Source organism: Schistocerca cancellata, chromosome 5 (assembly GCF_023864275.1).
Source record: "Schistocerca cancellata isolate TAMUIC-IGC-003103 chromosome 5, iqSchCanc2.1, whole genome shotgun sequence".
Lineage (NCBI taxonomy): Eukaryota > Metazoa > Arthropoda > Insecta > Orthoptera > Acrididae > Schistocerca > Schistocerca cancellata.
In genome coordinates, this window is record NC_064630.1 from 243,011,273 (window position 1) to 243,027,587 (window position 16,315).

Sequence of the window (16,315 nt, forward strand, 5' to 3'; positions counted from 1 at the left end):
GGCACGTGAGAACAAGGGTCTTGGAACAGGAAACTTGGTTGGCGGCCATATTACATCTACTTCTACAGACACAATCTACAAGTCACCATACAGTGCCTGGTGGGGGGTACCCTGTACAACTACTATTCATTTCCTTTCCTGTTCCACTCACAAACAGAATGAGGGAAAAACAACTGTCTGTCTCATACCTTATCTTTGTTGTCATTATACTAAGTGTATGTTGGAGGTAGCAGAATTGCTCTTCAGTCAGGCTCAAATGCAAGTTCTCAAAATTTTTGGAATAGTGCTCTTCAAAAAGAATGTCCTTTTCCCTCCATGGATTCTCATTTATCCAGCAGCCCACCTCAGAAATGCTTCAATGTCTTCCTTCAATCCAACCTAGTACAGATCGTAAACACTCTAAAAGTGGTCAAGAATATATTGCATTAGTGTCCTTTATATGGTCTCCTTTACAGGTGAACCACTCTTTCCTAAAATTCTCCCAATAAACCAAAGTTGACCATTTGCTTTCCCTACCACATTTCATACATGCTTGTTCCATTTCATATTGCTTTGCAACATTGTGCCCAGATATTTAAATGAATTGACTGCATTGATTAGAACACTAGTAATACTTTTTCTGAACATTACAGGTTTGTTCTTCCTACTCAACCGCATTAACTTACATTCTCCAACATTTAAAGCTAGCTACCATTCATCGCACCAGCTAGAAATTTTGTCTAAGTCATTTTGTATCTTCCTATAGTCACCCAACTTCCAACACCTTCATAGACCACAGCATCATCACCAAAAACCACAGTTTTCTGCCCCCCCCCCCTTGCTGCCAGATCATTTGCATACATATAGAAATTAACAGAGGTGCTATCAACTTCCCTGGTGCACTCTTGTGGTACCCTTGCCTCTGACTGAGCAAGGTAGCGCAGTGAACAGCACACTGGACTCGCACTCGAGAGGACAATGGTTCAAACTTGTGCCTGACCATCCTGACTTAGGTTTTCTATGATTTCCCTAAATCACTTAAGGCAAATGCTGGGATGGTTCACTTGAAAGGGCACAGCCGACTTCCTTCCATAATAGGATGGGACAGATGACCTCGCTGTTTGGTCCCCTCCCCCAAATCAACCAACCAACCTTGTCTCTGATGAACACTCGCCTTTGAGGACAACATAGTGGGTTCTGTTAAAGAAGTCTTCAAGCCACTTATATATCAATGAACTTATTCCATATGCTCGTACCTTTGTCAACAGTCTACAGTGGGGCATGGTGTCAAATGTTTTCTGGAAACCTATAAATATGTAATCTGCCTGTTACCCTTCACACACAGTTCACAGTATATCAGCTGCAGGAAGGGCAAGCTAAGTTTCGCATGAGATACACTTTCTAAAACTGTGCTAATTTGTAGATGTGAGCTTCTCAGTCTCAAGAAAATTTGTTATATTTGAACTAAGAATACGTCCAAGGATTCCGCAGCAAACTGTCTTTGCTTGCTACTGTCATGAGCATCTATGCAAAGTGGTTGAAGGATGGGGAAGCCGCGAGTAGGTAACGAGATATTTAATGCCTCATCGTGGAACATGGAGGCCGAAGGCTTGCCTGCTCTGTAAAGCAGAATACGCAGTGATCTGTGGCAAATCTGATGAGAGAGTACATTACTGGTGCAGGCACAAGGGTTTCAGAGCACACCATAAAGTGCACATTGTTGAATTAGGGATCCACAACAGACAAATGTGCATTCCTGTATTGTTAAACCAATATTGTCAATTAAGACTGTAGTTAGCATGGGATAACTGAGACTGGACCATGGATCAATGAAATTTGTTCACCAGGTAGGTGGTTATAACTCAATACATGGTAATACAGATGAAAGGCTGCTCGAAACATGCCCAGCATCACTGATGCAGACCAGTGGAGGCAGTATTACGCTATTGGGGATGTTCAACTGGGCTTCCATTGAACCTGTGATGGTATTCAAATGCACCATGAAAGCTGCAGAATACATGAACATTATTGTTGAGAACCTTCATGCTTCATGTCTTCTTCAACACTGATGACATCTTCCAGCACGATAACAGCCCATCGCAAGGCTGTAATTGTGCTACAGTGGTTTGAGAAGCATGACAGTGAACTCACATTGGTGTATTGGCTACAGAATTTCCTGACCTGAACCCAGTGGAACTTGTGGGATGCTATTGGGCACCAGTTCCTTACCCGCAAACCACCGTCTGTAATTTATGGGAACTGCATGATCTGTGCATAGATGTCTGGTGCCACCTACCTCTGGAAATCCATCAAGGATTTGTTAAATCTTTGCCACACAGGATCAGTGCTGTATTTCATTCCAAAGGTGGACTAACATGCTATTAAGCAGGTGGTCATAATGTTTTGTCTCATCAGTGTGTAAAAAAAAAGATAAACCATGGTAAAAGTTCCTAAAACAGTAATGTATATTTTCTAAATATGTTCCAGATATTTACATAGAGTTATGGCTGATAAAAATTGCTAATTATCACTTCTTATTGTCTGTGAAGTTAAAAAAATATTGCTTATATAATTACTTATCAAAACTAGCTTAAAAAACACTGCACAATATATTTCACCATGAAGTTCACAAGTACACATTCATGAACGATGGTATATTTACAATGAAAGAAAGTGCAACACAGTGATCATGAATAGAGTACACACACAGTTAGTGACAGCCACAGCTCTTCACAACCATGTTCTTGAATTTTTTGAGTGTGACTAATTTGTCAAGATAATACAGCAAGTGCACTGGACCGAGCTTCGCAGGGGCACAGCACGGCTTTGGAACATGTGTTGGGTACATCAGGTGAACCAAGGTCTGCACAATTGCATGGTTTGTGGCATTCATGTGTGCATTCAGAGGAAAGTTACATTCACCACTGCAATACCAGGCATGGTAACCATTTGGGGCAATTATCCAATCCTGCAACAAGTTTGATTGGTGTAAGTTCACATCATCATCATCATATGTTGGCAATTCAGTACTTCAACCTGTAAATGTCTTATGTACCTTCCAGTCAAGATCCTGAAAGTTCACATAAAGCGTTCGCATCTGGCAGTTCCTTGATGTCCAGTGAGGAATTGTATCTAAAAATAAAAGGCTTTAAAATTAAAAATCTATATAGCACTTAACGAATTAAATTCATGAAAATATATTTCATTTCATTGCAATTATTTACTTAGTCACTTATTTGTATGTTTTATGGACAATAACATGAATTTATCATTATAATGTGGAATGTGTCAGTTAGTTTACAACGAGATACACTTTCACAGAGAAAAATATGGCAACGTGCTGACCATTTACAGGATTGTCTTTTAGATTAAGATCCTTCCTGAGAAAGTAGTCAATGATTTTTGTGGCTGAATACCTCAATCCTTTCGTTGCCACATTAAGGTTTAGTGAAGGTTAGCGTAAGCCATTCCTCCATCTGGTATTGTCTGTATGAATGTTTTCACACTGCAGTCAATTATTAACAACAAACTACATAGGACAGTGAATGTACTGTGCAGCTGTTGTTAGCCTTATTACACCATTCTGAGCAACGAACACTTTCTTCCTCAATGAAGTGTTGACCTGGCATGTATTGCTGTAAGATGTTAGAGAGGGAAAAACAGTGAGAGTATGCCTACTTTCTGACAGCATCATCTTCCAGTCTGAATTTAAATACTGATTTACCACACAGTTTTAACCTGTCACGGCAGCTTAATGTATGGCACACACTCTGCTTAGCGAATGGCATAATTTGTAATACCTCGACTCACAGGCAGTGATTTAGTTACTGTTTGGCATGTTTTTATAGTAGGTGTGCTAGGCCAGCAAAGTATGAAGGTGAGCTAAACTAAAAGAGTGAAGCACAGGTACTAAAAAAAAAAATCACAGTTATACCACAGCAGATGGCTTACTTGGTAAAAGTACTACTCATGGACAGTAAAGGTTTGTGCTCTTATAACAGAGTGGAGACAAAATGTTATACTTCATTTGGTGACAGATAACTCTCAACAGTGTGAACATCACTGTTACAATGCAGAAGTATCTGATTCGTAATGATTAAAATTAGTCAGCTAGAAATTCAGCAATACAGAGACATTGTCTCAGGAATGTAAATAAAATCATGTTATGAGACTTGTCATGGAAGACATGCAAAGCAGCTGAGCAAAGTCTGTATTAACTGTCACTAATCATCTGTAGCCAAACAACCTACAGGTTGGCAAAAGAGGAAGAAGGAAAGATTAGGGCTTAACACCCCATTGACATAATGCAGGACCATCCTGGCATTAGCTTTTAGCGCTTTAGAGAATCCAAGCAACCTAAATCCATAGGCCAGATGGGGAAATGAACCTCCATTGTCTACAATAAGAGCCCAGTACCTCTGCACTAAGACTGGCAAAGGAGAGACAGCACTGAAAAACCAGAACTGTTTTGTTGATGGTAGAAGAGATGGCACCTGTTTCTTTGGGACTCACAGGGTGTCATCATGACTTTCAGAAAAAAAGTGTTATAGTTACTGGCTCTTAACATGTAATGTTACTGAGTCAGGTGCTCAGTGATTTGAAACAGAAGTGACCAGGATCAGCATGCAAGAAACTATCTCCTATTAGGACAATAAAACTACATCTACATACATACTCTGCAAGCCAATGTACAGTACATGGCAGAGGGTACCCTGTACCCCTACTAGTCATTTCCTTTCCTGTTGCACTCACAAACAGAGTGAGGGAAAAATGACTATCTACGTGTCTCCATATGAGCCCTAATTTCTCGAATCTTATCTTCATCATCCTTACATGCAATGTATGTTGGCGGCAGTAGAATTGTTTGGCAGTCAGTTCCAAATTCCAGTTCTCTAAATGTTCTCATTAGTGTTCCTCAAAAAGAATGTTGCCTTCCTTCCAGGGATTCCTATTTGACTTCCTGAAGCATCTCCGTAACACTTACGTGTTGTTTGATCCTACTGGTAATAAATCCAGCAGCCCATCTGTGAAGTGCTTCAGAGTCTTCCTTCAATCATACTCCTGAGCAGTGTTCAAGAATAGGTCGCACCAGAGTCCTATATGTTGTCTCCTTTACACGCATACCACTCTTTCCTAAAATTCTCCCAGTAAACCAAAGTTGACCATTCACCTTCCCTATTACAGTCCTCATATGCTTGTTCCATTTTATACTGCTTCACAGTGTTACACCCAAAAATTTAAGCAACTTGACTGTGTCAAGCAGGACGCTAGTAATACTGTATCTGAACATTATAGGTTAGTTCTTCCCAATTGTCTGCATTAACTTACATTTTTCCACAACTAGAGCTAACTGCCATCATCACTCCAACTAGAAATTTTGTCTAAGCCATCTTGTTTCTTCCTACAGTCACCCAACTTCGGCATATTACTGTACACCACAGCATCATCAGGAAACAACCAAAGATTGCCGCCCACCCTGTCTGACAAATCATTCGTGTATATGAAGAGCAACAGTGGTCCTATCACACCTCCCTGGGCACTCCTCATGATACCCAGGTCTCTGATGAACACTCGTCATCAAGGACATAATACAGGGTTTATTACTTAAGAAGTCTTCGAGCCACTCACATAGTTGTGAATTTATTCCATATGCTCGTATCTTCTTAAGCAGCCTGTAATGGGACACCGTATCAAATGCTTTCCAGAAATCTAGAAATATGGAATCAACCTGTTGCCTTTCATCCATAGTTTACACTATATCATGTGAGAAAAGGGCTAGCTGAATTTTGCACGAGCAATGCTTCCTACAACCACGCTGATTCATGGATGTAAGTCTCAACAAAATTTACTACATCTGAACTGAGAATATGTTCAAGGATTCTGCAGCAAATCAAAGTTAGGGATATTGGCCTGCAATTTTGTGGGTCCATTCTTTTACCCTTCTTATATACTGGAGTCACCTCCACTTTCTTCCTGTCACTTGGGACTTTGTGCTGGGAAAGAGATTCATGATAAATGCAGACTAGATAAGTACTCTTTGTAAAACTGAGCTGGGATCCCATCTTTCACTTGTTTCTCTAGACCAGAGAAGCTTATTACTATGTCATCCATAAGGGAGTCTGACCGATGGTCAAATGATAGTACGTTTGCACAATTCTGCTGTCTGAATGATTTCCTGGACATGAAATTTAAAACTTCAGCTTTCATTTTGCTATCTTCAGTTGCCACACCAAACTGGTCATCAAGGAACTGCATGGAAGCCTTAAACCCGCTTAGCGATTTTACGTAAGACCAGAATTTTGTCAGGTTCTCTGCCAGATCTTCCACTAAGGTACGATAGTGCTGGTTGTCATATGCTTTGCGCATAGATCTTTTCACAGATACAAGAATCTCTACTAACCTTTGCTTGTTGTCATTTGCGCATTCTCTTTTGAACCAGAGAGCAACAGCCTCTGTTTCCTTAGCATGTTCCGAATTTTGTTATTAAATCACGAAGGATCTTTTTCATCCTTTATCCATTTACTAGGCACATAACTCTCCAGACCACAGTTTACAATCTGCTTAAACTTTGTCTACAATTCCTTTACATCCATCTTAATGGACTTAGTGATGTCAATTCACTGTCTAAGAGAGATGCTAACAACTGCACTGACATCATGAACATTAATCCCTGTTTCTATAATGAAATTGTTGATGAGATCCAGCCAATTTGTAGCGTGTGGGTTGCCGAGCTAGCTACTCAAGGCCATCTACAGAAAACATATTCAAAAGTACAGGGTGTACATAAAGTCCAGGAACACTTTCAATTATTTATTGCACAAGAATCAAACATTGTACAGATATCACACATATGTCATTTTGAAGAGAAACTCTGAAAGTTTTTTTGCATGTACACTGCCACAGCATAGTTTGGTAATTTGCCGATAGTCAGTGCTAGTCCCAAACATGGAGAGTTCAGGCACGGAGTGAGCTTCCTGTGTGTTGCTGGGCACAAGCAACCCAATGTAATGAATTTGTTGTACCAGTGGTAAATGGCCTACCTTGTTGGTGGCTTCTTACCATACTTGGTTGTAAATATCCGTTGAACAGCTGTAGCACACTTGTTTTTGTCCAACTCCAACACACATAAAGCTCGCTGCGCACCTGAACTCCCCATGTTTGCGACTACCGCTGTCTATCAGCAGATTACCAAACTATGCTGTCATGGTATCCATGAAAAAAACTTTCAAGTTTTCTCTTCAAAATGACATATGTATGATATCTGTACAATGTTTGGTTCTTGTGCAATAAATCATTGAAAGTGTCCCCAGACTTTATGCACACCCTGTTTTTTGCATGACTGTCTGTCTGTACCCCCGAAATGTATCCACAATCATCCCAGTCTACACCCAGTACGGTAAAGTTGCCTCAAAGTAGAATTGCATGATCTGGATATTTATGCACTACTGACCATAGTCTTTCTTTGATTGACTCTACAACTGTTACAGCAGAATCAGATGGCTGGTAAAAATATCCAACAATTAACTTGATTTCATCTACAGCTGTTATACATGACCACATAACTTCACTGTCACACTCATCTTTGACATCAATAGAAGCAATACTTTTGTCAACTGCAATGAACCCTCACCCTCTTATGGCCTCTACTCTGTCTTTCTGATATATGTTCCATGACTCGCTAAATATTTCAGAAGTTTCCACCTCAGGTTTCAGCAGGTCTTGGTCCCAAAAATAATCTGAGTGTGTGATCTTTCCTGGAGGCCAGTAAATTCAGATACTTTATTAGGAATACTTCGACAGTTTACTGATAAAATTTTGACAGTCAAAGTGTCTTTATTCTTAATGCTGGCTGACTTCCCTCACTGCATATCAACTGGCAGTTGTTCATCAGAACACCTCTGACTACCATCTGGCCTAAAAAACTCTCATGTGCACTCTGCTACCCAAGTAGCTGCTTCCTTTGTGTAGTGCACCCCTGACCTATCAAGGGGAGTCTTACAAATCCCCATGTAATATAAGCAGGTCTAGATATCTGCAACCGAGACTTCACAGAGTCAACAAAGCCTTTGGTTGAGACCCACCACAAGTCACCAAATCTAAGGACCCAGATCAGTTCTGAGAACAAATTGTGAGCTCCGCTTCCATACACACACAATACCGGCAGTCTTCACCATCTCTGCCAGCCACCTGTACCAATGAGGATGGCCTCAGAACCCGAGTGACATGCATCATTGATACTGACGTGAGCCACAACTTGCACACAACTGTATCCAGCATGTTTGATATCATCAGGCAAGGCCGCTTCCACATCTCAGATGATGCCCTCCGGCAGATAAACCGAGTGCACATTGGCTTTCTTTCCAGCCCTGAATGCTATCTGCCTAAGAGTGTCCATAACACACCTAACGCTGGAGCTCCTGATAATTAGTAAACCTTTCCCCCTGTATGCCTGCTCGGACCCTGCTGAAGGAGCGGCCACCTGTCTCCTCACAGGGTGAGGCCAGGCAGCCACTCTCCACATTGGCCCTGCGCCACAAGCAATGTGAACATATTACTGCCTGCCCCTCACCCTATTGTGAGGGCAGATCCACTGCATTGGATGCACTAGGAGGTGCCTAGGTAGCAGATCTCCAGGACTATAGAAACACAGGGGCAGCAGCCTGAAGGTGGCTGACCATAGCTAAAAGTGCTTTTAGCTGTTTGCGAACTGCGGTTAGCTCCTCCTGCATCTGCACACAGCATGCACACATCCTACCCATCCTAACAAGACAAACTGAAGTAAACTATGAAAGCAGACACAATCCTAGATATGCAATTTGCTACCCTCCTGACATATCGCCAATGGATGCTACATAGCTGCCTGTTCAGTGAGCAGCTACTGCAGTATGAAGTGAATGAATTTATCCACGAAATTTAATAAATATAGTACAAGGAAAGAGATAAAAACTTAACTGGCCACTGTGTAGGCATATACAGTATCAGCTGAGAGCTGGAGCCTGACATAGGTTGTCACAGGGGCAAATAAACATGAAATGGAATTTTGTTACATAATATCAAAAAATGTTTTGTTGTGCAAGATACTTTCTTTGCGTGTAGAGTTTATCTGTGCTGTGAATATAAATTATGTGGACCATTGTTGTTTAGAAACTTGTTACAAAATTATCTCAAGTAGTCACAAAGTACCATTTATTTAGAGCACAACTATTTTCAGTAGGTCATCTCTCATTCTCAAAAGTTACCTGCACAACAAACAGGGATCAGAATAAAGATGAACATCTGTAGTTTCATACATTGTTAAAATGTAAAATTTACAAACAACACATGTTGTGAAGCCATTAAGAAAAACATTTAACACCATTGCTATTTAGAATCTTCAAAGAGCATATGAACTTATAAAATGGATATATGCTCTATCACAAGATTCAGTCACATATCAGGTAGTTCACTATGTGCTCTATCAGTGAATTGATTGATTATGAGCCCCCCCTCTTTGACTTAATGTAATCAAAGTATACATACATGGGTCACATGCTAATCACCAAGAATATGTCATTAAATAGTGAAAGCAGCCCTAAATGGAAGTGCCCACAGATTCAGATAACTTGCATGTGTACTGCAGTTAATTTTAGGTTGGTTGGTTGGATGATTAAACAGACCAAACTACTACATCATCAGTCCCTTTTACCTCAAACAGAAAGGTATATATGACTGTAGATCAGAGATAGCCTACCTCACATAACTCAGGGGAAGAAAACCCGAAGTTTACCAAAGGTCAATGAATTTGAGATAAAGGACAAGAAAAAGAAAGGGAGACACAGGAAGAAAGTCAGGCAAGCTGTCCCATCTAGGGAGCAGCCAGAAGCCCCAGAAAGCAGAGTGCAATGAGGGGACATACACCCCATCCCTCCCCTCCCCCCACCACCACCACTACCACCACTTACCAGATGTACTCTACTCAGAAATTGCCTAAGAAAGACTAGGAACATGGACAGGGCAAGAGAAACACACAGAGACAAAAGATGAACAAGTCTAACAGATCATGCAAGAGGAGGAGAGGAAGAGCAGAAAGCGTGAGGATTGGGCTGGACATCCAGACAGCCACAGCTCAGTCTGGGCAGAGGAGGCAACAACGTGTTCTGCCAACCGTTCAATGGGCCAATCGGGTTAGCCCGCTTCATGAATAAAATGTAAAACTAAGTCAGCCACTTAGGCATAGTCGCCTAACACCAGGGTTAGTGAGTCAGGGAGATTGAAGACTGTGGAAGATGGATTTTCGTGTTTGAAAAGAGAAGATGGCAGTTCAGTTGCTTCAGGAAGCTGTGAACATAGCTAGCATAATTGACAAGGCATTGTTGGCGCCTGATCCACAATGGAGGGACTCCGGACTCCACGAGTCCGCTGTTCACAGGCCTAGTTTGAAAGGCTCCCGTTGCAAGTCGAATCCCACAGTGATGTATCAGATCCAATATCCACAGTGCTGAGGGAAATGCTGAACCAAATCCCAGACTCACATAATCAAGATGGGATGGTATCAGTGCTTTGTAAAACTGCAGAAGAGTAGTGCAATCTGCACCCCAGCTGGTGTTACTCAGGCAGCAAAGTGTATTAAGGTGCAGCCAGTGCTTTCACTTACGCTGGTGAAGATGGGGAGTTCACATCAAATGAGAATCGAAGACCACTCCTAAAAAGTGTTAAGTCTCCTCAAATTGAGTAGCCCGTCATCAACGTAATGTTCTGGTTGTGGGTGTATGGTACGACATCGACAGAAGTGCACAATGTAAGTCTTGGTGGCTGAAAACTGAAAGCCATGGGTAAGTGCACATGCCTGAATCTTTCGTATGGCACCTTGCAGTTGGCACTCAGCAACACCCACAGTAGAGGAGCAATAGTAGAAGCAAAAGTTGTAAGTATACAAGGAGGACCACATAGCTGCTGCTAGGCCATTGATAGCTACTAGAAAGAGAGGGACAGTCAGTACAGAGCCCTGCAGGACTCCATTCTCTTGGTTATGGGGCTATTGTGGAAAGCACCAACTCTAACCGAGCAAGTGTGACGCAAGAAGAAGTGCTGCATAAAATTTGGAAACGGACCCCAGAAACCACACTCATGTAAGGTAGCAAGGATGTGGTTTCGCCATGTTGTGTCACAAGCCTCTTGCAGGTCAGATGGCAAACTCCAGGTAAATCAGATTATCAATAGAGTAATGGCCTTGGCGAAAACCACCCAAGAATGGAGCCAGAAGACACCAGGACTCAAGGAGCCAACAAAACTGCAAGCTCACCATACGTTCAAGTGACTTACAGAGAACATTGGTGAGGCTTAATTGGCAGTAACTGTCCATCTCTAGATGGTGCTTACCCAGTTTCAGCATTGGAACAATGATGCTTTTTCACCATTGCTACAGGAACTCTCCATTATTCCAGATACGGTTAAAGATGGCAAAGATATGCCACTGACAGTCCACCAGTACATGTTTGATCATTTGGTTGTGGATATCATCCAGCCATGGGTTGTATCAGGGCAGTGGGCTAGGACGCAGACAAATTCCCACTCACTGAATGAATTATTATATGCCTCCAAAGGCAGGTTGATAATTCTCAGATGCTGAGGCTCGAGTGTAAAGCAGAGTAAAATGTTCAGTGACAGCATCTGGCTCACATCATTTCAGGTACTATCAGTACAACTGCAGATGTCTGGTACCCATAGAGACATCTGATCTTGGCGCAAACCTGCAAAGCAGAGGAACGTGGTTCGATGGTTGAAACTTGCCGTTCCCAGCATTCTCACTTCCATTGTTTTATTAGGTGACAGACCTAGGCATGCAGCCGCTTAAAGGCAATGAGGTGCCATCTCTAATGGCCTCTGCAATTTCTCATGACCATCAAGGTACTGTCTTCCTTAGGGGCAGCCCAAGGAACAGGGGGTTGCTAAATCAGCTGCCAAAAGAATTGCTGTAGATGTATTCTGGACCACCTCATCAACATCTCCATGTGCTGGGGAGCTAAAGGTGACAGCAGAGGAGAAAGCACCTCATTCAGCAATGTTGAGAAGCCATCTGGGCAGGCATCCAAGGGAGTGATACTGAGGGAGGGACAGGTGTCGGAAGGGGTCACTAGCACACAGGTCATCGTGGACTCTCCAGTGGATGGATGGGACAAGACAAGGACTGCAAAAGGAAAGATCAATGGCCGAGAAAGTTCCATGCGCCACACTAAAGTGCATGGGAGTACCAGTATCCAAGAAGCAAAGTTCAATTTATGCCAAAAAGTTTTCAAGGTCGTTACTGTGATTCCATCCCACAATGGGTAATGGGTGTTGAAATCATCCAAGATTAGGGGAGGTGGGAGGAGAGGGGGAGGGTAAGCTGAGAAACCAATGCAAACAATATGATCTGAGACATGTCACCATTGGGAGGGAGGTAAACGCTGCAGATGGTAATATCCTGAAATGCCCTTACCCAGATAGCTACCACCTCCAAAGGTGTATTAAGAGGCACAAGTTCACTATATAGAGTGTCCAAACATAAGTGCAAACTCTGCCCAACATCCTGTCACAGGTAGCACGATTCTTAAACATCCCTGGTATCCATGAAGACTTGTCTCCTTGTTGTGGAAACCAAGTCTTCTGAAGACCAATGCAAAAGGCAGAGGAAGTTTTAAAAGATGTTGTAGCTCTGCCAGGTGGTGGAAAAAACCACTACACTTCCACTGGAGATTAATGTTGTTGATGTATTGTCAGGCCATGAAGTGACCAAGGAGGCATGTTATGCCCTAGTGTCACCTGCTGCCACTGGCTGAGGGGTTATGGCATCAATACACATACATTCAGGGCTCCATTATGTGGTGCGAACCAGGGCCTCAGGCTGCCAGAATCTCCACCTTGGTCACAGGAGTGGAAGAGGCACTATCTGGTGGTGTGGGGGCCACTGAAATGTTTTTCTTCTTGGAGGACGTTTTCTTGTCTTTCCTCTCCTTAGAGGGTTTTGATGATTGCAAGGACTTATTTGAATAAGTTTCAGGTAAATATCATAATGGCAAAGCCCTGCAACCAGCAGCTTGTGGCTCCTTCAGCCACTGGCTGGTGTGTTTCATTGTAGTTTAACATTTCCAATGCTTGTGACAGTGACTTTGATAAACTTTCTCTTAATACAGTATTTCCTGAAAAATGCAAGTGCAAATTAAACAATAAGACCCTGCAACGATTCCTGTTCATTAAAGAACATGGTAAGAGTGGTGAGTGTACAGTTTGTGGTGTAAAATTAGCATTTGGTAACAAACATAGCTGTGATTCTGGCTAATCCTTCAAGATCAGCAACTGATACGTATTTATTGGTGAAGGTAGTTTCACACAGGGATAAGTAACTTTTGGCACAAGAAGCCACATTTGCATACCACACAGTCATGCACAACCAGAATTTCAAGTCCATAGACTGTACCACTGATGTAATTAAATCACAGTTCAACAAGTTCTCATGCTCACAGATGTAAATAATATGAGTTACCAAGAATGTGATGGTACGATTTGCTATGAAACAAATAATGAAGGAATGGAAAAAAGCATAGTTCATTTCAGTAATGACAGATTCTTCCTGCCACATCAAAGTGGTTCCTTTAGTGGTTAGGTTTCACAGTACAGATAAAGGCGCCATAGTTAAAGTGTTGGAGTTGGTGAACATTGGTGTTAAAAGGGTAGAGCATTTGACTTCGTATGTCTTACAGCTTTTGGAAAAGCTACTGCTTAAGACACATGTTGTAGCAATTTCAACTGACAATACAAACACCTACTATGGAGTCATCTACCAGTATTGGTTTTGAACACTAACCCAGGATGTAGGGTGCAACAGATCAGTTAAAAATGCATTTTAACAATTAGCTGTTTATTTGCCTTTTAGTCATCTACAAGTTTTGATTATGAACAATCAACCAGGACATAGGGTACAACAGATTAGTTAAAAGCATCCCACATTCCTCTGATGCTAAACAATATCAAAGTTATCCAGGGAAATTTTACAAACATCTGACATAATTTGTCTTAGAATACTGGTAGTCATATCTTATGTCAAATCAATATGAGAAATGACAGTAGTATTCTAAGACAAATGATGTCAGATGTTTGTGCAATTTTACTGGATAATTTCGTTGTTGTTCAGCTTCATTGGTATGTGGAATGCTTTTAACATATCTATTTTACTCTACATCCTGGATGATGGTTAATAACTGAAACTAGTAGATGATTAACGGGACAAACAAACAGCTGATGGATAAAATGCATTTTATAAAATACTTATGGCTGTTTTACCACACTATAAAAAACTTTTATGTTGTAGGAGCACTACATAGTTCTCTCTTCTGCCAATTGTCTAAAAGAATCACTGATGTTTTCCAGATGTCACAGTCCTACTTCCTGTCTCTTGATAAGTGTCCTATAAACTTGAAGATCTTCCTTTGAAAATTTTCTCTCTTTCTTTACCCTTCAGTTCCTTTCAAGTCAGCACTTTGTGCACTGAAAAGGAAAGATTTTTGACATCTGTAGTAAAACCGCAGTTACACAAGTTGGAAAGTGAGTAGCTAGTGACATTCGGATCAATTTAACAATATCACAACAGCTTTCCGTGCTACCTACATTGGGTACATTTGTGAAGGGTGAGAACTATTTTAGGAACCTCTTCAGCCAATGGAGTGGATCATTGAAATAAAACCATCACCTGGAGTAGCATTCAAGAACTGTATAGTTTTGTAAAACCTAGAAACACGAGCTTCATGGTATATGAGGGAGAACTGTTTGATGAGTACTGTTGTGTAAGTAAATATTGTGAAAGTAAACTGTAAGACTGGTTTGCCAAATATTAAGTGTCAGTGAATAATGACAGAAAAATTTCACTCATTTTCACAATGAGTGAATGTATCCAAAACATATTAAATGCTTTGTTGAATTTTCACTAGCTATTCCAGGTTTTAATGCATCTATTGAAAGAGTGTTTTCACAAATTAAAGCTTTGTGGAAAAAGAACTAGGAACAGTAAATCTCCACTTTATGGGCATCTGCAGTTTGATGTTTAACAAAAATAAGCTTCTTGAGTAAACCTCCACCACTAAAAAGTATTACACAAGTACCAGTGAGTCTGTACCATTATCTCCAATGCAAAATGAATGAAATCTGTGTTTGTATTTACATTAAAACTGTATATGCAATACTGCTGTTAACCTCTCACCACCGATGTAGATTATGCGAAGATAAATTATTATTAATCCTATATTGATGGTAATTCTCCCATGTCCTGAATTGTTATGCACTGTTTTGAAAAGTCCTGAATATGGTCAAAAATAATGAGTTAAAGAGTTGGCTCTTCCTATTAATTCATATTTGTGTATATTGTTCTTAATAGCGGTTGCAGACAAACTTACCTCAGTAACGGACATAATAGCTATATGACAACAAATCAGTAAATATATCCAAGTCTATGTGCAATATTCTACTGATGAGAGAACAGCAGTGTGTGTGTGTGCACTGCAAATTTCACTGTTCATCAAACATAATTCTGTAATCAGTTAACTAAAACCATGTAACATCTTCATGAGGTTTAATTTTACTACATACTCTCTTTTTCTAGGTGCTTAATTTTTTTGTCAGAGACTGTATAATTATTAGTCTACTTTTAGAAGCCAGAGGCAGTCAGATAGTAACTTCCGCACCTGTAAATGGATTGCTCTGTACATGGCTGTTCTCCGACTTCCGCTTTCGACCCAGGGCCTGTCGAGCAGAACGTGTGTGCACATCTCGATTGCCCGATGCTTTCAGGAAGGCTACCATGAATGGTAACTTGTCTTCTTCACTGTCAGAGCTTATTATTCCAATGTCTTCCAGATGAACCTCATGACCTGAAAAATGGATAGAAAGTAAATGTAATTAATTAAAATCCAGATCTGTGTGGGGTAAACTTTTCTATAGGACGTTATACAGAGAGAAAAATTCTTGATAAGCTGTACAGCTGAATGCTGCTGGTGTTCCACTAAGAGTGTCACAAAATAGGTTACACTTTCAAATGAATTCTGTGTTAAAAACTGTAGCACTTTGTAGTTGACAAGTTAGGTAGTATTCATTAAAGATGTAATTCATTCAGATTGAGAATTTTTAGTTAATTTGATGTATTTTAATTGTTTAAAGTACATGCTAATACACACAAAAAAACTTAAATTCTGGGTGATGCTACAAAAGGCAACTAATAGGTCTTAGGCACAATAATGATGATGATGATGATGAGTCCCATACTTCTTTACGGAGCGTAGGGGAGCGACGCGGGAGACCCGCGCCGCCTTACTAGGCAAGGTCCTAGTGG

General features: G+C 41.0%; 1 protein-coding gene across 4 annotated transcripts in view; it reads right to left on the reverse strand.

Moving 5' to 3' along the window:
- Positions 1 to 2,461: 2,461 nt before the first annotated feature.
- LOC126187864 (protein 60A) overlaps positions 2,462 to 16,315 on the reverse strand; it is a 437,325-nt gene continuing 423,471 nt past the window's right edge. For 2 of the 4 annotated variants that reach the window (XM_049929183.1, XM_049929184.1), the window contains exons 4-6: positions 15,672 to 15,857; positions 3,035 to 3,111; positions 2,463 to 2,947 (exon numbers count right to left, since the gene is read on the reverse strand). In XM_049929183.1, coding sequence (XP_049785140.1) covers positions 2,690 to 2,947; positions 3,035 to 3,111; positions 15,672 to 15,857 — 521 coding nt within the window. In that variant the 3' untranslated portion in view covers positions 2,463 to 2,689. Of the gene's footprint in view, positions 2,948 to 3,034; positions 3,112 to 15,671; positions 15,858 to 16,315 lie in introns of all 4 variants that reach the window. The other 2 variants (XM_049929185.1, XM_049929186.1) reach the window with 2 other exon arrangements.